The sequence below is a fragment of the Saccoglossus kowalevskii genome, chromosome 11 (assembly GCF_978046115.1).
Source record: "Saccoglossus kowalevskii chromosome 11, keSacKowa6.1, whole genome shotgun sequence".
NCBI classification, from domain to species: Eukaryota; Metazoa; Hemichordata; class Enteropneusta; family Harrimaniidae; genus Saccoglossus; species Saccoglossus kowalevskii.
The window spans coordinates 20532055-20555814 of NC_140651.1; the positions used below are offsets into that span (position 1 = coordinate 20532055).

Genomic DNA, 23760 nt, shown 5'->3' on the forward strand with positions numbered 1-23760 from the left:
TCATTACGACACAGTGTGAAGTACATTATATCGAAAACGTTATGGGTTACTTTGTGATACAGGTAACCAGATAAAAAGAACTAGCCATTTACTTCATTATCGTAATTTGAATGTTCGCTTGTTCATTGTTACCTTATAGTTCTATCTGTCTATGAATTTAAAACGTGTATTCAAATTGGTAACGATAGTTTATTTGTAAAGTTTGCAGTCGCTAACCCTCCAACGCCAGAGTAAATTTTATCAAACAAACCGCAGTTAATGTCAGTATTTTTACGATGCATCAATGTCATGTAATAAAGTGTTCAAACGTATGCCAAAAACCCAGTTTGGAGACCAGCTGTATAGTTAAGTAAAGATACCAACCTCTAGTGCAAGTGAACTTGGTATTGGTATATGTGTTTTAATTGTATCATCAGACGGCCTTACTCTAAGCTACTGTAAATTATAAATATTAGAAAAATTGCAGTCATACATGTGTATCTATAAATAATATTGTTCTTTAATATATAGTATATATGTTCTTCAATACTGTGGGTTAGATTGCTTTCACTTGCCTGCATTTTTTGTTTAATCATTTGTTAATTTAAATGTTCTATATATCTATATCCTGCCTTCATCAAATATGATTTCTAAAATGCATTTTCACTTGCAATGTTATCAATTTTCAATGCATGAACTCCTCTTTCCCGAGACCCCTTGGTAAGTCACGATCCCCGGCAAGTCGCGGTTTTTGCCTTGGTCCCGACACCGGTGACTTATCGAAGGGTCACTTTAGAATCAAAGTGGGAGAAACTACGAACGGCAAATCAGGATTTAGAAACTGTATCGCTGACTGCTCTGGTTGTGCTACTGTGTAGCATTTAAATGCCAGGGATATAAACTTATTTTCATTGTCTATTATATTCCGTTTACTTGATTAAGTATTGGTAAGTTTGACAAAAGTTATACACCTTTTAAAATGTTCACTCGTGTATTCACTTCATATTGTTTTCAAGAGTGGTTGACTGAATGGAGGTAGTGTATGATCAGTATTAACATCATTATGATTGCGATGAAAGATTAAATCGGAAACGTATTCAAGGTCTGCGCAAATTCTATTGACATATTAATATTCACAGTTTCTCTGGCAATCATTTTGAAAAAATGACAATATATACAATGGTACACATAAAATAAAGGAAGTTGCAAAATACTGCAGTAACTTGTGTAACCGGCCTTTAACACCGGGCCCAGGTACGCTATACCAAATGATGGTTACCACACTTATTATCATTCACAACAGCTTATTTAATAATTATTAACACAAAATTATAAACTCTAAAGTCAGTCACGTCCATGCCGAGTGTACGTCACCTAAGGAGAATGTACCAACTAATTGTAACAAAACGAGGCCTACCTTGTCGGTAACCAGCAGGTTAGATTAGAGTGGCCAAATCCAATCAACCCAATTTTTCACCGAATACTTCAGGTACACTCACCTGTGTAACGTACACACGATAATGGAACAACCAATAATGGCAATAGATTATTATACAACAATATGCAACACAGTGGCAACTGACTGCACACAGGTACACCCCGGTAGGAATAGATTAAGTGCTGATCACACTAGTTAGGCAGGACATGTTCGCAGATACATTTAACAATAATATAAAATACAATTAACAAATCACTACAGTTCACTATAATCTCTTCATATATCGGCAATAATTGCGACAGCAAGGTAATTATCCAGCACGGTTATTTGTAGCTAACTCCGGGATCCTGGTTATACGTGTTCAGAGTTTACCAATTTATCCTACGTGGCACGTCCCCTTACGGCGCAAAAATATAGCCCGACAACTCTGCAACTGAATTTAAATTGCACTCTTATTGCAAGCTTTAAGGACCGACTGCTGGCAAGACAATTCCGTGGCTCACAAAAAGCGACAGGCAACCACTCCACATGGTGACCGACCGACAAGTCAAAAGGGATTCAGAGAGCGCAATGCACCATGGGGCGAAGCAACCCAACATTTGCATATAAACATCTGTACTCGATTAGGAATCGGGTTACACTTGCATAGGCTGTTACCCCAACCTAACATACAATTGTCTTGTAAGATATGATTGACACTAGCATATTGTTTAGGTAAATCGCCGATCCCAATGAAAGTTAACACGTTTAGGGTTGATATTAGTGCTTAATATTTTCCTCTCTGTATTTCACAAAAAAAATTAAAAAAAAATTAAATTTTTTGTAATTTTATCATCAGACGGCCTTACCCTGAGCTACTGTAAATTAAAAATATTAGACAAATTGCAGTCATACATGTGTATCTATAAATAATATTATTCTTCATTATTCTCGGCGGGAGGGTCGGTACCTGCGCACGCGCGGTAAAAACGCAAAGGCTGTCGGGCATAGTGAAACTAATGTTAAATGCGGATAGAAAGTATCAATAAAAGCTATTTTACATTCGATGACAAAAAGCAGACGTATTAACGCTTTTAGTTGTAAACATTCAACCTTCACTTTCGAGGCACTATAATTACACTCCGATTCTTATCAGTTTTATACAAAATGCTACGTTACCAACAGGCTATTTTCCGCTTCGATCGAAACCAAGCGAGACCGTTAAATTTGCTTAGCAACCGGTTGCTTGTCACGTGACACAGGTCAAGCTTTGAATCAAAATAGCTCTAAACAGTGTGTGTGCCAAGTGTCGTACGTTACATTTCCGAGTGGTTTCCTGCATTCTCTTTCACGTATACCAGTACGCAGTTTTAGACATGAGTGCTATTTTTTGCAATAACTACACTCGCGTATCAAAGGACATCGATCAAGTTTAATCAATATTTAATTTTGTGTGTTGGCAGTGTCAACATGTTTGATTGATACACAGTGACCTTGGACAACGCCGTCAAAATGGCCGCATGTGTTAACAGCCGGTGGATTGGTGCTATTGTTATAGCATGTGTGATCTGTCCAGTCTTGTGCAGCAATATCCTAATTCTCCCAGGTTCCCCGCTCGGAAATCTCTACATTACTGTATCGAGATTTGGAGAACTACTAGCCACGAGAGGTCATAATGTGACCGTGCTGATAAATGACCTCTACTACCAAAGATTTGCAGGCTTGATCAAACAACAACGAACATTTATGAATTTTGAAGAGTATAAATCCGGCTTCAACGAATTTCCCGACGCGTACAACCTAGTCACAAAAAGTGCACATACTGCACCATCTATTTTTGAAACGCTTCGCGTTTTTGATGCTTTGGCAGATGAGACCGAGGCTTTTATTCAAGACAGTAACACCATAGAACGCTTGAATGCCTCGAACTTTGATCTAATTCTTGCCAATGTTTTCAACCCAGGCTACGCTCTTATTGTTGGTACACTGCGTGTCCCGTTCGTCGTTATTTCCACCACGAGAGCGTTACCGGTTGTAGACGATTTACTTCATGGTTTGACCTCAAACCCTGCATATGTACCAGCGGTATTGACAGGATACTCAGATGTGATGACGTTTCCTCAGAGACTGAGCAATACCTTTGTATACCTTGTATCGGCTGCAATGTTTGAGTTTGTTGTTTTAAAACCATTCAAAAGTATACAACAAAGGTATAACATTCGACCAGAGATTTCATACAGGAGTTTAGGTGGAAATTCGGAGTTAGTACTTTTCTGTTCTGATTTTGCATTCGATTATCCCCGCCCTATGATGCCGCATGCTATTTATATTGGGTCATTAACAGCAAGAACCCCATACCCTCTTAGTCAGGTGAGTTACGTGAAAATGTAGATTGTTATACAAATACGATATATTCATACAGTAAACATCAAACAAGTGTAACCTAGAACCAGGCAAGGTACACGTACACCACTTTTGTCACGTGCCATGTTGTTCGACCACTTCTCATCTGTCATTAAATCCAGTAAAAATGCAAATGTAAGTGTTTAAGTAAATCGGCAATTATTACTTGTAAACTAGCATTGTAGTACGACATAACCGTACATCACTTGCAAACTAGCATTGTGGTACGACATAACCGTATATTACTTGTAAACTAGCATTGTAGCACTACATAACCGTATATTACTTGTAAACTAGCATTGTAGTGCTACATAACCATACATTACTTGTAAACTAGCACTGTGGTACGACATAACCGTACATTACTTGTAAACTAGCATTGTAGTACTATATAACCATACATTACTTGTAAACTAGCATTGTGGTACTACATAACCGTATATCACTTGCAAACTAGCATTATGGTACTATATAACCGTATATTACTTGTTAACTAGCATTGGAGTACTATATAACTGTATATTAATTGTAAACTAGCATTGGCGTACTACATAACCGTTAATTACTTGTAAACTAGCATTGTTGTACGACATAACCGTATATTACTTGCAAAGAAGCATTGCGGTAGTACGTAACCGTATATTACTTGTAAACTACCAATTTGGTTTTACATAACCATGTATTATCTGTAAACTAGCATTGTGGTACTACATAACCGTACATTACTTGTAAACTAGAATGTGGTGCTACACAACCGTACATTACTTGTAAACTAACATTGTGGTACTACATAACCATATATCACTTGTAAACTATCATTGCAGTACTACAGAACCGTATATTACTTGTAAACTAGAAATTTGGTATTACATAACCATATATTACTTGTAAACTAGCATTGGGGTCTACACAACCGTAAATTACTTGTAAACTAGCATTGTATTACTACATAACCGTATATTACTTGTAAATTAGCATTGTGGTACCACACAACCGTATATTACTTGTAATCAGCATAGCAGTACTACAAAATCGTATAATACTTGTAAATTTGCCTTGTGATACGACATAACCGTATATTACTAGTAAATTAGCATTGTGGTACCACACAACCGTATATTACTTGTAATCTAGCATAGCAGTACTACAAAATCGTATAATACTTGTAATTTAGCCTTGTGGTACGACATAACCGTATATTACATGTTAACTAGCATTGTGGTGCGACATAACCGTATATTACTTATAATCTAGCATAGCAGTACTACAAAATCGTATAATACTTGTAAATTAGCCTTGTGGTACGGCATAACCGTATATTACTTGTAAACTAGCATTGTGTTACTACATAGCCGTATATTACTTGTAAACTAGCATTGTGGTACTATATAACCGTAGATTACTTGTAAACTAGCCTTGTGGACGACATAACCGTATATTACTTGTAAACTAGCATTGTATTACTACATAGCCGTATATTACTTGTAAACTAGCATTGTGGTACTATATAACCGTAGATTACTTGTAAACTAGCATTGGGGTACTACATAACCGTAAATTACTTATAAACTAGCTTTGTGGTACGAGATAACTGTATATTACATGTAAACTAGCATTGTGGTACTACATAACCGTATATCACTTGTAAACTATCATTGCAGTACTACAGAACCGTATATTACTTGTAAACTAGCAATTTGGTATTACACAACCATATATTATTTGTAAACTAGCATTGTGGTACTACATAACTGTACATTACTTGTAAACTAGAATGTGGTGCTACATAACCGTACATTACTGGTAAACTAACATTGTGGTACTACATAACCGTATATCACTTGTAAACTATCATTGCAGTACTACAGAACCGTATATTACTTGTAAACTGGCAATTTGATATTACATAACCATATATTACTTGTAAACTAGCATTGGGTACTACACAACCGTAAATTATTTGTAAACTGGCAATTTGGTATTACATAACCGTACATTACTTGTAAACTAACATTGTGGTACTACATAACCGTATATTACTTGTAAACTGGCAATTTGGTATTACATAACCGTACATTACTTGTAAACTAACATTGGTGATAACGAGGCTCTAGTATGGCTGGCTGAGGGCGCTGCCATGAACAGATAAGCGCAATGCACGTGGCTCCGTGGAAAGTTGAATAAAATTTGCTATATTGGTTGTACAACCCGTCTTAGAATAGCTGATGGCATGTCAGGAAGGTGGAATTGATACTTATTACAAAGATGCCAAATGGTCGAACGAGAGCAGAAAGGAAAAAAATGGTAGAAAGCCAAGCTGTATCTTCGAAGACGACGCCATTGGAAACTCGAGGTAAAATTACACACTTCATGAATAAAGACAATACAGTAATGGCAGGTGACGACAGCGCAGCTGACTTCAAGGAGTTCATGATAAATACAATAACACGCATTGATCAAAATATGGAGAAGTTAGTATCAGAAAATATAACTATTAACAGCAGAGTAGATGCAGTTGAGAGTGATTTAACGAAGAACAAGGAGAAGTTTGAGGAGCATCAACAAGAATTTACGTTGTCGTTTGAGAATGTGAATAAGAGGGTCAATGAACTTATGACACGTGTTACTGAACTGGAGAATGAAAATCAAGTTTTGAAAAAACAGCTACGTGAATCAAATGAAAAACAAAAGAATCAAGAAAGGTATTCACGTGAATATAACTTGCGATTCCACGGTATACAGGAAGGTGACAACGAGAAGTGCGTTGAAGTTATCGAGAAAATACTAGTGGATAAATTTGGTATGCAAGCAGGTTTAGTGGAAAATGCCCACCGGGTAAATATTGGTGAAGTAGCCAAAACAGAGAACCGGCCCTACCCAAGACAAGTATTGGTGAAGTTCTTCAGTCGTCTAAAGAAAGAAGAAATCATACGAAAACAACGAATTGCGTTAAAGGATACAGGAATATATGTAAAACGGGATATGATTATTGAAGACTTTCAATTGAAGAAAACATTGAACGCTGTTATTAAACGTGCTTACGATGAGGGGAAACGACCTATTTTTCGAAGAGGCGTGCTGTACATTGATGGAAAGAAGTATTCGCCTAATAAAGATGATGTGGTGTAAAGTTATAAAGTTATAAAAAAAAAGCTTTTGAATTTTATTGAGGTATGTCTTTATATATGATTTAATTATCAATTATGACGAAATAAGTGGTAATTACTTACAGTTTCTTTCCCATGTGGGATGTAATATTAAGTGTAAGTGACTCCAGACAAACTAGTTATAGCTATATATCCGACATGAGGTAAGAAAAAAAAACACTGTTGAGTTTTATTTAATTATGCATTTATATATGGTTTATTTAGCAAACTGTTTATGGTCTTTTTTTTTTAGGGTTGTGCCAGACTGGCAACATAACATTTTGCTTAATGACTAAGTCAGTGGTAATTAATTTACAGTTTCTTTCTCGTGTTGAATGTATCATCTGATTAAGTGTATAATTTTTTAAACTGGTATCATAATTTTAGTTGGGGTTGTTGATACAATAATATGGCACTGAGTGTGCTATTGGGATGTGAATTATGATTCACGGAGCTGCAGCATTATTGCATTATTACATATTTTGTCAGCAATATTTAAGTGCCAATAATATTTCTTTTTCCTTTTTTTTTTTTTTTTTTTTTTTTTTTTGGGTATAATTTATTATGACTTCATTTAAAATTTTAAGTTTGAATGTTAGGGGAATGAGACATTCGTATAGTAAACGAAAAGCTGTTTTTAGATTTTTTAGACAGCAAAGGGGTGACATTATTTTGGTTCAAGAAACTCATAGTTGTTCTAATTCGGAGAGTGTGTGGAAGAGGGAGTGGGGTGGAAGTGTCATTTATTCGCATGGCACACAAAATAGTTGTGGGGTAGCAATATTTTTTAATAAGAATTTAAATGTTAATATTAGAAACAAGATGGTCGATAATGATGGGAGGTATATTTTTGTTGAAGTGGAAATTAATGATCTGGTTTTAGTCATAGCAAATCTATATGTACCCAATAAGGAAAACGAACAAATTGAATTCTTAGCCACTGTAAGAGGTTTAATTGATTATAACTTTCCAAATTGTAATTTAATAATTGGAGGTGATCTAAACATCCCTCTTGATCCAGTAATGGATAAAAGAGGTGATAGTCCAGAGCTGAGGAATACTTTCAGACGTGACATGTATACATTTATTAATTCCTTATCACTTATTGATGTTTACCGTAAACTAAACCCAGCACAGTATAGGTTTACTTGGCGAAGAGCTAATGCTGCGTCTCGTCTAGATTATTTTTTGACATCGCCATCTGTATTTAGAAATATTAGGAAGTTTGACATCATGCCTTGTACTAAATCAGACCATGATGCAATTTCAATAACTTATGAAATTGGTAAAAAGCAGGTTAGAGGACCAGGTTTTTGGAAATTTAATTGTGATTTATTAAATGATGATTCATATTCTAAAATGATTAAAATACAGATCTCTAGTGTCGTGGGTGAAAACAAACATATGGATGATCAAGCTTTGTTTGAGTTTTTAAAATATAAAATTCGAGAGGCAACAGTTGAATTTTCAAAAAAGAAAGCACAAGAGAGACGAAGTAAAGAAAAGGAACTAATGCTTGAACTACGGAAATTGGAAGAACAAATAGATGAAAATTTAGATGAGATGGTATTAGCCCAATACGAAATTAAAAAACAAGAATTAGATGATATTATTGATAATAATATTAGAGGTTCAATTGTAAGGTCAAGGGTTCAATGGTTTGAAAATGGTGAGAAAAGTACAAAATTCTTTTTGAATTTAGAGAAACGTAATTATTCAAAAAAGACCATTGTTGAGTTGAAAAAGGGGAATGAATATTTGACGAGTGAAAGGGACATTTTAAAGGAAATCAATAGGTATTATAAGGAGCTCTATACATCAGAAAAAAACAATTTGGAATTTAGTGAGAATGATAATTTATTTTTCGTAAAAGAAAATATTCCTATTTTACCAAATGAGATTGCACTACAGTGTGAGGGCCCACTTACTAAGGAGGAAGTTTTTGCTGTGCTTAAAAAAGCCCCTCAGAATAAGACTCCAGGTAGCGATGGTCTACCCCCCGAGTTTTATTTATTTTTGGGGGAATATATTGGAGATGCACTAGTTGCTTCACTCAATCATGGTTATAGAGAGGCATGATGTCAAACACACAAAAACAGGCAGTCATTACCTTATTACCAAAGCCAGATAAAGACCAACTTCATCTAGGAAATTGGAGACCAGTTTCTTTATTAAATAGTGATTATAAGCTAGCAAGTAGGTGTATTGTAAAACGTCTTGAGAATATTTTGCCTAAGATTATCAACGAAGATCAATCAGCTTTTATTTCGGGGAGGAAAATTATGGATAATATAAGGCTTATCTCTGATGTTATCGATTATTGTGAGGAGTATGAGCACACAGGGGCAGTGATGTTTGTGGACTTCTCTAAAGCTTACGATACTTTGGAATGGAACTTTATAAATAAAGCATTGAAATTGTTTAATTTTGGTGATTCATTTATACGTTGGGTAAATGTATTTTATAATGATATTAAGAGTTGTGTTGTAAACAATGGGTTTTCCACAGGTTGGTTTGGACTATCACGGGGTATAAGACAGGGCTGTCCTTTATCGACTGCATTGTTTGTAATTGCTATCGAACTCCTTGCCATTTCTATACGTGCCAGTAAAGAAATTGAAGGAGTACATTTGCCTTATGACAATGAAATTCGATTTTTAGGGTATGCAGATGATACCACGCTCTTTTTGGGGGATCAGGTGTCAGTTAAGCACATTCTTATTTTGTTAAAGTACTTTCATAAGTGTTCTGGACTTAGAATTAACTTGCAAAAAACACAGCTTTTACTAGTAGGTACTATGAAAAGGCAATGGAGGGAAATAGATGAGATTTCACCCACTGATAAGCCAATTAGATATTTAGGCATTTACCTGGGCCACAATAAAAGGTGTAATAAGAAATTAAATTTTGATGATAAGATAACTAAAATTTCAAATATTCTGTCAGTCTGGAAATCACGTAATTTAACTCTCAAAGGAAAGGTTATTTTAGTTAAGGTATTTGGTGCATCAAATCTGGTGTATTCAATGACTGCGATTTCAACCCCAAGTAATGTTATTAATGAGGCTAGGTCCTTGCTATTCAATTTCTTGTGGAGGGGTAAAAAACATCATATAAAGGGTAATACCCTAATTGGTAACTATGATCAAGGAGGCCTTCGTATGGTGGATATTGAAATTTTGAACAAAGCAATAAAACTTTCCTGGGCTGTTAAAATTATAGATACAGAATCAACTATAGCTGCATTCAGTCATTATTATTTTAGAAATTATGGGGGTTTGCGATTTTTACTCCAGTGCAATTATGATTGGGGCTAAATAAATGGTAGAATACCTCCCTTTTACATGGATATTATAAGATATTGGAGTGAGATAAATAAACAGAAGGAACCAAGTTGTGTACAGGAAGTTATAACGCAAACAATTTGGAATAATAAATATATTTTGATAAATGGGAGCTCTGTATATTACAGTAAATGGCACATCAGTGGAGTAAGGTACATCGGTAATTTGTTAGATAATAACGGTAAATTTCTAAAGTGCCATCAGTTTACTGAAAAATATAATATTGCTGTGAATTTTATAACATATACAGGTATTATTTCGGCAATTCCATCAAAATGGAAAAAGCTTTTGAAATCTAATGACCATGTGCATGTAACTGGACAAAATGTTCAAAATACAATTGATTATGGAAAGGGTAAAACAAAAGATTTCTATAAAATACTGATAAAAAGTAAATTTGAACCCCCAAGCTCAGAAACTAAATATGGGTCAATGATTTATGGGCCGAACATAGCAGGAAAATGGAAGGCACTTTGGGAGTTACCTTATAAGGTAACAGGTGAAGAAAAAATGAGAATTTTTCAGTTCAAAATTTTGCATAGAATTGTAACAACAAATTTATTCTTATACAAAAATAACTTAAGAACAGATAGTATGTGTAAATATTGTCAAAATGAGGAAAATTTAGAACATTTGTTCTCGTATTGTTCAACTGCACAAAGATTTTGGAATTCGTTTGACGAGTTCTGGAAAAAGATCTCTGATGATAACACAAAATTAATCACATGTTCAAGTATTATCTTCGGAGTACTGGAAAACAGATCCCTTTTAAATTTGTTGTTACTAATTGGTAAATATGTCTTGTATTGTAGCAGGTTTACTGGTTATAGCCCAACAATAGCCTATTTTATAAGTAAAATTAGAAACCAAATTAACATTGAAAAATGTGTTTTAAAAAAGTTTGAAACGATATGGAGCAAAGTGCTGCAAGTGATTGCAGGATATTTGTAAGTTAATTTTATAAGTTTATTTAACATGTAGTCATTGTAAATTAATGAAATTCAACAGTTAATAAAAAAAACAAATGAACCCCTCCCTCATACACACACTAACAACAACAGCCCCTCCCCCAACCATTTTTTCCCCCACTTTTCCCCCTTCTCTTTTTCTTTTTCTAATATTGCTTCATTTTATGTTGTTAATTACCTTTATGTATATCTTTTTGACATGTAAGATTGTTTTGAAGTAATGTACTTTTGTGGGAAAATATGTGAATAAAAAAAAAAATTAAAAGAAAAAAAAAACTACTAATTTGGTAGTATATTACCATATATTATTTGTAAAGTAGCATTGTGGTACTACATAACCGTACATTACTTGTAAACTAGCACTGTGGTACTACATAACCGTATATCACTTGCAAACTATCATTGCAGTACTGCAGAATCGTATCTTACTTGTAAACTAGCAACTTGGTATTACACAACCATATATTATTTGTAAACTAGCATTGTGGTTCTACATAACCGTACATTACTTGTAGACTAGAATGTGGTGCTACATAACCGTACATTACTTGTAAACTAACATTGTGGTACTACATAACCGTATATCACTTGTAAACTATCATTGCAGTACTACAGAACCGTATATTACTTGTAAACTGGCAATTTGGTATTACATAACCATATATTACTTGTAAACTAGCATTGGGGTATTACACAACCGTAAATTACTTGTAAACTAGCATTGTATTACTATATAACCGTATATTACTTGTAAATTAGCATTGTGGTACCACATAACCGTATATTACTTGTAATCTAGCATAGCAGTACTACCAAATCGTATAATACTTGTAAATTAGCCTTGTGATACGACATAACCGTATATTACTTGTAAATTAGCATTGTGGTACCACACAACCGTATATTATTTGTAATCTAGCATATCAGTACTACAAAATCGTATAATACTTGTAAATTAGCCTTGTGGTACGACATAACCGTATATTACTTGTAAACTAGCATTGTGGTGCTACATAACCGTATATTACTTATAACCTAGCATAGCAGTACTACAAAATCGTATAATACTTGTAAATTAGCGTTGTGGTACGACCTAACCGTATATTACTTGTAAACTAGCATTGTGTTACTACATAGCCGTATATTACTTGTAAACTAGCCTTGTGGTACTATATAACCGTAGGTTACTTGTAAACTAGCATTGGGGTTCTACATAACCGTAAATTACTTATAAACTAGCTTTGTGGTACGGCAAAACTGTATATTACTTGCAAAGAATCATTGCGCTACTACGTAAATCTATATTACTTGTAAACTACTAATTTGGTATTATATTGCCATATATTATTTGTAAAGTAGCATTGTGGTACTACATAACCGTACATTACTTGTAAACTAGAATGTGGTGCTACATAACCGTACATTACTTGTAAACTAACATTGTGGTACTACATAACCGTATGTCACTTGTAAACCATCATTGCAGTACTACAGAACCGTATCTTACCTGTAAACTAGCACTTTGGTATTACACAACCATATATTATTTGTAAACTAGCATTGTGGTACTACATAACCGTACATTACTTGAAAACTAGAATGTGGTGCTACATAACCGTACATTACTTGTAAACTAACATTGTGGTACTACATAACCGTATATCACTTGTAAACTATCATTGCAGTACTACAGAACCGTATATTACTTGTAAACTGGCAATTTGGTATTACATAACCATATATTACTTGTAAACTAGCATTGGGGTATTACACAAACGTAAATTACTTGTAAACTAGCATTGTATTACTATATAACCGTCTATTACTTGTAAATTAGCATTGTGGTACCACATAACCGTATATTACTTGTAATCTAGCATAGCAGTACTACAAAATCGTATAATACTTGTAAATTAGCCTTGTGATACGACATAACCGTATATTACTTGTAAATTAGCATTGTGGTACCACACAACCGTATATTATTTGTAATCTAGCATATCAGTACTACAAAATCGTATAATACTTGTAAATTAGCCTTGTGGTACGACATAACCGTATATTACTTGTAAACTAGCATTGTGGTGCTACATAACCGTATATTACTTATAACCTAGCATAGCAGTACTACAAAATCGTATAATACTTGTAAATTAGCGTTGTGGTACGACCTAACCGTATATTACTTGTAAACTAGCATTGTGTTACTACATAACCGTATATCACTTGCAAACTATCATTGCAGTACTGCAGAATCGTATCTTACTTGTAAACTAGCAACTTGGTATTACACAACCATATATTATTTGTAAACTAGCATTGTGGTTCTACATAACCGTACATTACTTGTAGACTAGAATGTGGTGCTACATAACCGTACATTACTTGTAAACTAACATTGTGGTACTACATAACCGTATATCACTTGTAAACTATCATTGCAGTACTACAGAACCGTATATTACTTGTAAACTGGCAATTTGGTATTACATAACCATATATTACTTGTAAACTAGCATTGGGGTATTACACAACCGTAAATTACTTGTAAACTAGCATTGTATTACTATATAACCGTATATTACTTGTAAATTAGCATAGTGGTACCACATAACCGTATATTACTTGTAATCTAGCATAGCAGTACTACAAAATCGTATAATACTTGTAAATTAGCCTTGTGATACGACATAACCGTATATTACTTGTAAATTAGCATTGTGGTACCACACAACCGTATATTATTTGTAATCTAGCATATCAGTACTACAAAATCGTATAATACTTGTAAATTAGCCTTGTGGTACGACATAACCGTATATTACTTGTAAACTAGCATTGTGGTGCTACATAACCGTATATTACTTATAACCTAGCATAGCAGTACTACAAAATCGTATAATACTTGTAAATTAGCGTTGTGGTACGACCTAACCGTATATTACTTGTAAACTAGCATTGTGTTACTACATAGCCGTATATTACTTGTAAACTAGCCTTGTGGTACTATATAACCGTAGGTTACTTGTAAACTAGCATTGGGGTTCTACATAACCGTAAATTACTTATAAACTAGCTTTGTGGTACGGCAAAACTGTATATTACTTGCAAAGAATCATTGCGCTACTACGTAAATCTATATTACTTGTAAACTACTAATTTGGTATTATATTGCCATATATTATTTGTAAAGTAGCATTGTGGTACTACATAACCGTACATTACTTGTAAACTAGAATGTGGTGCTACATAACCGTACATTACTTGTAAACTAACATTGTGGTACTACATAACCGTATATCACTTGTAAACCATCATTGCAGTACTACAGAACCGTATCTTACCTGTAAACTAGCACTTTGGTATTACACAACCATATATTATTTGTAAACTAGCATTGTGGTACTACATAACCGTACATTACTTGAAAACTAGATTGTGGTGCTACATAACCGTACATTACTTGTAAACTAACATTGTGGTACTACATAACCGTATATCACTTGTAAACTATCATTGCAGTACTACAGAACCGTATATTACTTGTAAACTGGCAATTTGGTATTACATAACCATATATTACTTGTAAACTAGCATTGGGGTATTACACAAACGTAAATTACTTGTAAACTAGCATTGTATTACTATATAACCGTATATTACTTGTAAATTAGCATTGTGGTACCACATAACCGTATATTACTTGTAATCTAGCATAGCAGTACTACAAAATCGTATAATACTTGTAAATTAGCCTTGTGATACGACATAACCGTATATTACTTGTAAATTAGCATTGTGGTACCACACAACCGTATATTATTTGTAATCTAGCATATCAGTACTACAAAATCGTATAATACTTGTAAATTAGCCTTGTGGTACGACATAACCGTATATTACTTGTAAACTAGCATTGTGGTGCTACATAACCGTATATTACTTATAACCTAGCATAGCAGTACTACAAAATCGTATAATACTTGTAAATTAGCGTTGTGGTACGACCTAACCGTATATTACTTGTAAACTAGCATTGTGTTACTACATAGCCGTATATTACTTGTAAACTATCCTTGTGGTACTATATAACCGTAGGTTACTTGTAAACTAGCATTGGGGTACTACATAACCGTAAATTACTTATAAACTAGCTTTGTGGTACGGCAAAACTGTATATTACTTGCAAAGAATCATTGCGCTACTACGTACGTAACTCTATATTACTTGTAAACTACTAATTTGGTATTATATTGCCATATATTATTTGTAAAGTAGCATTGTGGTACTACATAACCGTACATTACTTGTAAACTAGAATGTGGTGCTACATAACCGTACATTACTTGTAAACTAACATTGTGGTACTACATAACCGTATATCACTTGTAAACCATCATTGCAGTACTACAGAACCGTATCTTACTTGTAAACTAGCCCTTTGGTATTACACAACCATATATTATTTGTAAACTAGCATTGTGGTACTACATAACCGTACATTACTTGAAAACTAGAATGTGGTGCTACATAACCGTACATTACTTGTAAACTAACATTGTGGTACTACATAACCGTATATCACTTGTAAACTATCATTGCAGTACTACAGAACCGTATATTACTTGTAAACTGGCAATTTGTATTACATAACCATATATTACTTGTAAACTAGCATTGGGGTACTACACAGCCGTAAATTACTTGTAAACTAGCATTGTATTACTACATATCCGTATATTACTTGTGAATTTGCAATGTGGACAACATAACCGTAGATTACTTGTAAACTAGCATTGGGGTACTACATAACCGTAAATTACTTATAAACTAGCATTGTTGTACTACATAACCGTATATTACTTGTAAACTAATAATTTGGTATTATATTACCATATATTATTTGTAAAGTAGCATTGTGGTACTACATAACCGTACATTACTTGTAAACTAGCATTGTGGTACTACATAACCGTATATCACTTGTAAACTATCATTGCAGTACTACAGAACCGTATATTACTTGTAAACAAGCAATTTGGTATTACACAACCATATATTATTTGTAAACTAGCATTGTGGTACTACATAACCGTACATTACTTGTAAACTAGAATGTGGTGCTACATAACCGTACATTACTTGTAAACTAACATTGTGGTACTACATAACCGTATATCACTTGTAAACTATCATTGCAGTACTACAGAACCGTATATTACTTGTAAACTGGCAATTTGGTATTACATAACCATATATTACTTGTAAACTAGCATTGGGGTACTACACAACCGTAAATTACTTGTAAACTAGCATTGTATTACTATATAACCGTATATTACTTGTAAATTAGCATTGTGGTACCACACAACCGTATATTACTCGTAATCTAGCATAGCAGTACTACAAAAACGTATAATACTTGTAAATTAGCCTTGTGGTACGACAAAACAGTATATTACTTGTTAACTAGCATTGTGGTGCTACATAATCGTATATTACTTATAATCTAGCATAGCAGTACTACAAAATCGTATAATACTTGTAAATTAGCCTTGTGGTACGACATAACCGTATATTACTTGTAAACTAGCATTGTGTTACTACATAGCCGTATATTACTTGTAAACTAGCATTGTGGTACTATATAACCGTAGATTACATGTAAACTAGCCTTGTGGGACGACATAACCGTATATTACTTATAAACTAGCATTGTGTTACTACATAGCCGTATATTACTTGTAAACTAGCATTGTGGTACTATATAACCGTAGATTACTTGTAAACTAGCATTGTGGTACTACATAACCGTAAATTACTTATAAACTAGCTTTGTGGTACGACATAACTGTATATTACTTGCAAAGAAGCATTGCGCTACTACGTAACCGTATAATACTTGTAAACTACTAATTTGGTATTATATTACCATATATTATTTGTAAAGTAGCATTGTGGTACTACATAACCGTACATTACCTGTAAACTAGCATTGTGGTACTACATAACCGTATATCACTTGTAAACTATCACTGCAGTACTACAGAACCGTATATTACTTGTAAACTAGCTATTTGGTATTACACAACCATATATTATTTGTAAACTAGCATTGTGGTACTACATAACCGTACATTACTTGTAAACTAGAATGTGGTAATAACCGTACATTACTTGTAAACTAACATTGTGGTACCACATAACCGTATATTACTTGTAAACTATCATTGCAGTACTACAAAACCGTATATTACATGTAAACTGGCAATTTAGTATTACATAACCATATATTACTTGTAAACTAGCATTGGGGTACTACACAACCGTAAATTACTTGTAAACTAGCATTGTATTACTATATAACCGTATATTACTTGTAAATTAGCATTGTGGTACCACATAACCGTATATTACTTGTAATCTAGCATAGCAGTACTACAAAATCGTATAATACTTGTAAATTAGCCTTGTGATACGACATAACCGTATATTACTTGTAAATTAGCATTGTGGTACCACATAACCGTATATTACTTGTAATCTAGCATAGCAGTACTACAACATCGTATAATACTTGTAAATTAGCCTTGTGATACGACATAACCGTAATTTACTTGTAAATTAGCCTTGTGGTACGACATAACCGTATATCACTTGTAAACTATCATTGCAGTACTACAGAACCGTATCTTACTTGTAAACTTACTTGTAAACTAGCAATTTGGTATTACACAACCATATATTATTTGTAAACTAGCATTGTGGAACTACATAACCGTACATTACTTGTAAACTAGAATGTGGTGCTACATAACCGTACATTACTTGTAAACTAACATTGTGGTACTACATAACCGTATATCACTTGTAAACTATCATTGCAGTACTACAGAACCGTATATTACTTGTAAACTGGCAATTTGGTATTACATAACCATATATTACTTGTAAACTAGCATTATGTTACTACATAGCCGTATATTACTTGTAAACTAGCATTGCGGTACTATATAACCGTAGATTACTTGTAAACTAGCCTTGTGGTACGATATAACCGTATATTACTTGTGAAGTAGCATTGTGTTACTACATAACCGTAGTTTACTTGTAAACTAGCATTGTAGTACTACATAACCGTAGATTACTTGTAAACTAGCATTGGGGTACTACATAACCGTAAATTACTTATAAACTAGCTTTGTGGTACGACATAACTGTATATTACTTGCAAAGAAGCATTGCGCTACTACGTAACCGTATAATACTTGTAAACTACTAATTTGGTATTATATTACCATATATTATTTGTAAATTAGCCTTGTGGTGCTACATAACCGTAAATTACTTGTAAACTAGCATTGTGGTACTATATAACCGTAGATTACTTGTAAACTAGCATTGAGGTACTACATAACCGTAAATTACTTATAAACTAGCTTTGTGGTATGACATAACTGTATATTACTTGCAAAGAAGCATTGCGCTACTACGTAACCGTATAATACTTGTAGACTACTAATTTGGTATTATATTACCATATATTATTTGTAAACTAGCATTGTGGTACTACATAACCGTATATTACATGTAATCTAGCAAATCAGTACTACAAAAGCGTATAATACTTGTAAACTAGCATTGTGATACTACATAAAGGTATATTACTTATAAATTAGCAGTGGTACTACATAACCGTATATTACTTGTAGACTAGCATTGTGGTACGACCTAACTGTATATTACTTGCAAAGAAGCATTGTGTTACTACCTAACCGTATATTACTTGTAAACTATCATTGTGTTACTACATAACCGTATATTACTTGTAAACCAACATTGTGGTACCATAACCGTATATTACTTGTAAACTAGCATTGTGGTACTACATAACCGTATATTACTTGTAAACTATCATTGTGGTACTGCATAACCGTATATTACTTGTAAACTATCATTGTGGTACTATATAACCGTACAGTACTTGTGAATTAGCATTGTGGTACTACATAACCGTACATTATTTGTAAATTGCCTTGTGTCACTACATAACCGTATATTTCTTGTAAACTAGCATTGCGGTACTACATAACCGTAGATTGCTTGTAAACTAGCATTGTGGTAATACATAACCGTACATTATTACCTGCCTTCATCCGCCCGCCAATCAAACACAAACTCTAGAATAGGAACATTTGGGGATTTTTGCGGTACCATGAGCCATGTACGACCGTCGTCAGTATGATGAAAATTTTTCGCAGAAGCTCATTCAACTCGACCGGTGGTATGTCTTCGAGGCGCCGCAATTATCCGGTATTCTGAGTTAGCCACTTAGTGCAGCGACGAAAATCACGTTCGGTGGTTTTAACGGTACTTTGCTTCTGGTGTGCTATTACAAAACCGTCCACTTCGTACTTCATTTTCTGGTGCTGGTCAAAAAATGTCATCAGGTTGGCCCTGTCCTATCGATTGCAACCACTGCATAATATCCATTTTGCCTGCTGCAGCTATTATCGTCTGCAGGTTGTCAAGGGAACCGGTTAAAATAATGAGTAAACATATCCATCCGCAGTGCCAAACTTATCGATTAACGTGATTGCATGCAAAGCTTTGTTACTGCTCATGAAAAAAAGTACCCTTTTACCAATAAGAATTACCTTTAAATATTAAAATATAAACCCTGTACTCTGTATGTTATTAAAGGCATGTAATAAAATATTTTAGCCCGAATATGGGCGTCAGTGTCCTCGCACAACGCACAAGGAGATCATTTTTTCCCCCCCCCCTAACGTCGGGAAAATGGTCACCTGCGCTCGGGCACAAACGCCCATATTCCGGCAGTAATATATTTTACTTGTAAGCGGGCATTGTATCAGCTAAATAACTGAGAACGCAACACAGCAAAATTTCAGACTATTGAGGAGTTACCGTGAATGTCATAATAACGTCGTTACAATAAAAATTACTTGTTCGCCAAATAATGACAGTCCATGCCGCATATCGAATTGCAAGAAAAGATCACCGAACTGTGAAGTCGTCATTCAACAACAATCACCAAACAATTCAAAACATTTTAGACAGCGAAATTAACAACAATTACCAACGTGTGAGTGCTGCGTAATTTTCTGTTTGATCGATACTTGGGTTTTCGCGTCACGTCATAGCTACCTGTTACATAACACGAACTATATGTATGTTCTCTTCAAAACGTTATTCAGATTCCTAGAAAATTTGAAACACTTACCCGGTATTTGTCTCTCTTCTGGAAACCGACGTAGCATTGGCTGGTCCGGAATCTGTTTTTTTTTAAAGGTTTAATGTTTCGGCACTTTTTCATGATGTTTTATTATAAATGCCTAGTCCAGCTTTTTCTCATTGATTTTACGGCTTTCGTCCAGTGATGTCACACATTCGGATCGTTTGGAAACGCGCAAATTCTCACAACACTACACGCACTGCTGCATCCGCCAAAAATACAACGTTTCAACAAAAATGCGCCGACCGAAAAATATATATCGTTAATAGTATCGTTGAAGGACGCATTAATATAAAAGTATAGCAAAGGAGTATGGCTTCGTCTCATATTTTGGTATTTGGTGTTTTACTTTGGCGCGAATTTACTCGGATATGAGTAATCACTTTTAACAAAAAATCTTCCTATTCACAAACTGCCTATTTCACAAATAAAAAACTAGAATTGTGTTGGCAGACATTTCAAAGGGAACTTTAAATAAAAAAGAAAGTATAGTGAATAATATAGTACAATTTGATGCAAATGTGATAAAAAAGTTGGAAAATCTGCTGATACATTTAACTAGAATTATAGTTTCTATATTAATATATTTATGCGCTACGTAAACAGGTCACGTGCGTCACAACGATCGCAGATATATTACTGGCACAAGCCAGGACACGTGCTTTCAATCACTGGAGTAGAGAAGTTAAGTGTGTGTTAAATAATCATTGACTAAAAGAGACCCGCTGGCTTTGAAGCAAATAGTGAATAAACAAAACATGATTTAATTTAACAACATTCTCCCACTTATATTTTGATATATTTTGTATTTATTATTTAAAGCGGGATCTGTGAACTGTTATCTTTATATTTTTTGTTGTTGCAACTAGTAGTAGATCTAAATGTATATCAGCTGTCGTATAGGAGTGCTCTCTATTTGTTTCCTCCTTAGGAATGGACCGAATTCGTCGAATCGGCTGAAGAAGGAATTGTAGTATTTACACTGGGTTCACAGGTTAACATTGGCGAAGACCCCGAAAAAGCATCAAAGTTTGTTAGAGCTTTTGCTAGATTGCCCCAAAGAGTTATTATGAAATACGTGGGGAAGCCACTAAACGGAGTCGGCGAGAACACCAAACTTAGCAGTTGGATTCCACAAAATGACCTCCTAGGTAATAAATAGACAATCTATCTCACAAGTGGCCCTGGATTTGTTCTGTAACACATCCAGGTATCGAGAATAAACTAGATAGATATCATTCCAACATATGTTTATTTATATGTTGATGTAAAATCACAGTTTTTCAGTTCTTTTTTCCCTGTTGTATATACAAAATAAACTTAACTTTAGAACAGTACACAAATAATGTGTTATGGTGTATACATATTCAGAATAACTAACTTGCTATTTATGGATTGATCAAACATCATTATGATTGCTCTGACTTACTCCATCTGTGCAATAGGTCACCCAAATACCAAAGCATTCGTAAGCCATGGAGGTATCAATGGAGTAAACGAGGCTATCTACCATGCAGTGCCTTTCGTTGGAGTGGCGGCAGTTGGAGATCAGGCTGAGAATGTAGGAAGATTGGTCGACAAAGGTATGGCAATTGCCATAGATCTACAATCATTTAGTGAAGATGATGTCTACAATGCTGTGAAAAGGGTTATTGAAGACCCTAGGTAAGGGCTTTTCATGTGACCGACTGCCTGCTAATCAATACTTAAGTTTAGTATACAATGTTATAATTAAATTTGTGGCTCTCATGGGCCTTTTTGAAAAAAAGGAAAACTTGAAGATTGCACACATACTGATTTTTAGCACGAATTATTTTTGGTAGGTACAAAGACAATGCCGCTAGATTATCCAGTATCCAGAGAGATACTCCAATGCCTCCAGGAGATACAGCTGTATATTGGATTGAACACATTTTGAAGTTTGGCGGTGATCACCTCAAACCAGCATCCCTCCAACTGAATTTAATCCAGTATTACCTTCTCGACATTGCCTTATTTTTACTAGCCGTAGCAGCCATTGCTACTATTATCTTAAAGCAAGTGATAAGAATGGTCTTTAAAATCTGTTGCAGACCTAATAATGTCAAATTGAACAGAAAGAAGAAACAGTGATGGAATTCAATTAATTGCAGTCCTAGTAATTCATTCATATTTACTAACTTTAAATCAAGCTGTATGAGAATGATTTTCAGTATTGTTCAAACTGCATATTAGAGAGAATAAAACCTGGTCGTAAATGGCCGTCGAGGACTCAGCAAGAGAACCACGTGACTTGTTTTTGCCAAGCCTCTATAGGATTCCAATCTTTAACGCCATCTCCGGTAACTTGAATAAAGTGTAGATGTACTTAAGGTAACGAGACTATTATTTGCATATTTGATTTCATCTTCTAATTGTGACTAAATGACTACAAACAGATCCAGGAAAGTGTATATTGTTGGAATTTCAAAAGTGTGTTTTTCATGTCCGTATCTGCATTCTACGACGCGTTACTCAATCAAAGGTAAAACATTACTTTTTCTGTAATAAAAATAATTACCCATTTATGCTGGTGATAAGAAGTTTTTTTTACTTTTCCTAGTTGTTCAATAGTCTGGTAAATTGAATGTGTCTTGTCAGTTTTATTCAAGCAATGCGTTTTAAAAAGTAGTGTGCTGAATTCTAATTTCCGTTTTAGTCGTATTGTCCCCCCCCACCTCAAACCACAACACGTTGGTAAATAATCGATGAAATAGTTTGTCTGGACACATTGAAGTTTCTCTCATTGTCACCTTAAAGTTGTGAACATTTGGTGTTAATCCGACGGCAATAAGTATACGCTATTTTTCGTTAAAGACCTTGTATTTTGAAAAAAAAAAATAAACTCCTAGAAAACGCCCATGAAGTCACAGCAAAGATTCAACTTCTTTATCGACACAATCGACTTGTTTTTCCTTCAAGGTCTGTTTTAACATGTGTAGGGGCATCCAAATGTGTAATGTTATTTTAAACCAAAAAAATAAAGGAATGTGATAGCTATAATTCGATAAAATCGGCAGATGAGAACACCAAAACCAATGTCTTTGTGTGTCAGAAAGCCACTGATAACACGTCCTTACAGTGCTTTGTTTTGAGTTTATCATTGAAACTTATAGGCACACAGATTAGACCTGTGATTTTGGAAAAAAAAAACTACTGAGGCTGCCTTGCTTCACTTCAGAAAATCAACATTTTAACCAACTTACATGACATTCTATGTTATGTTGAT

The 23760-nt window shown here is 34.3% G+C and overlaps 1 protein-coding gene across 1 annotated transcript; it reads left to right on the plus strand.

The window, feature by feature from the left end:
• Positions 1-2832: 2832 nt before the first annotated feature.
• On the plus strand, positions 2833-23059 carry LOC100366962 (UDP-glucuronosyltransferase 2C1-like). Its single transcript, XM_085505003.1, has 4 exons — positions 2833-3766; positions 21445-21664; positions 21959-22178; positions 22337-23059. The coding sequence occupies exons 1-4, from the start codon at positions 2909-2911 to the stop codon at positions 22623-22625; spliced, it is 1587 nt and encodes a 528-aa protein (XP_085361129.1). The 5' UTR covers positions 2833-2908; the 3' UTR covers positions 22626-23059.
• The last annotated feature ends 701 nt before the right edge of the window (positions 23060-23760 follow it).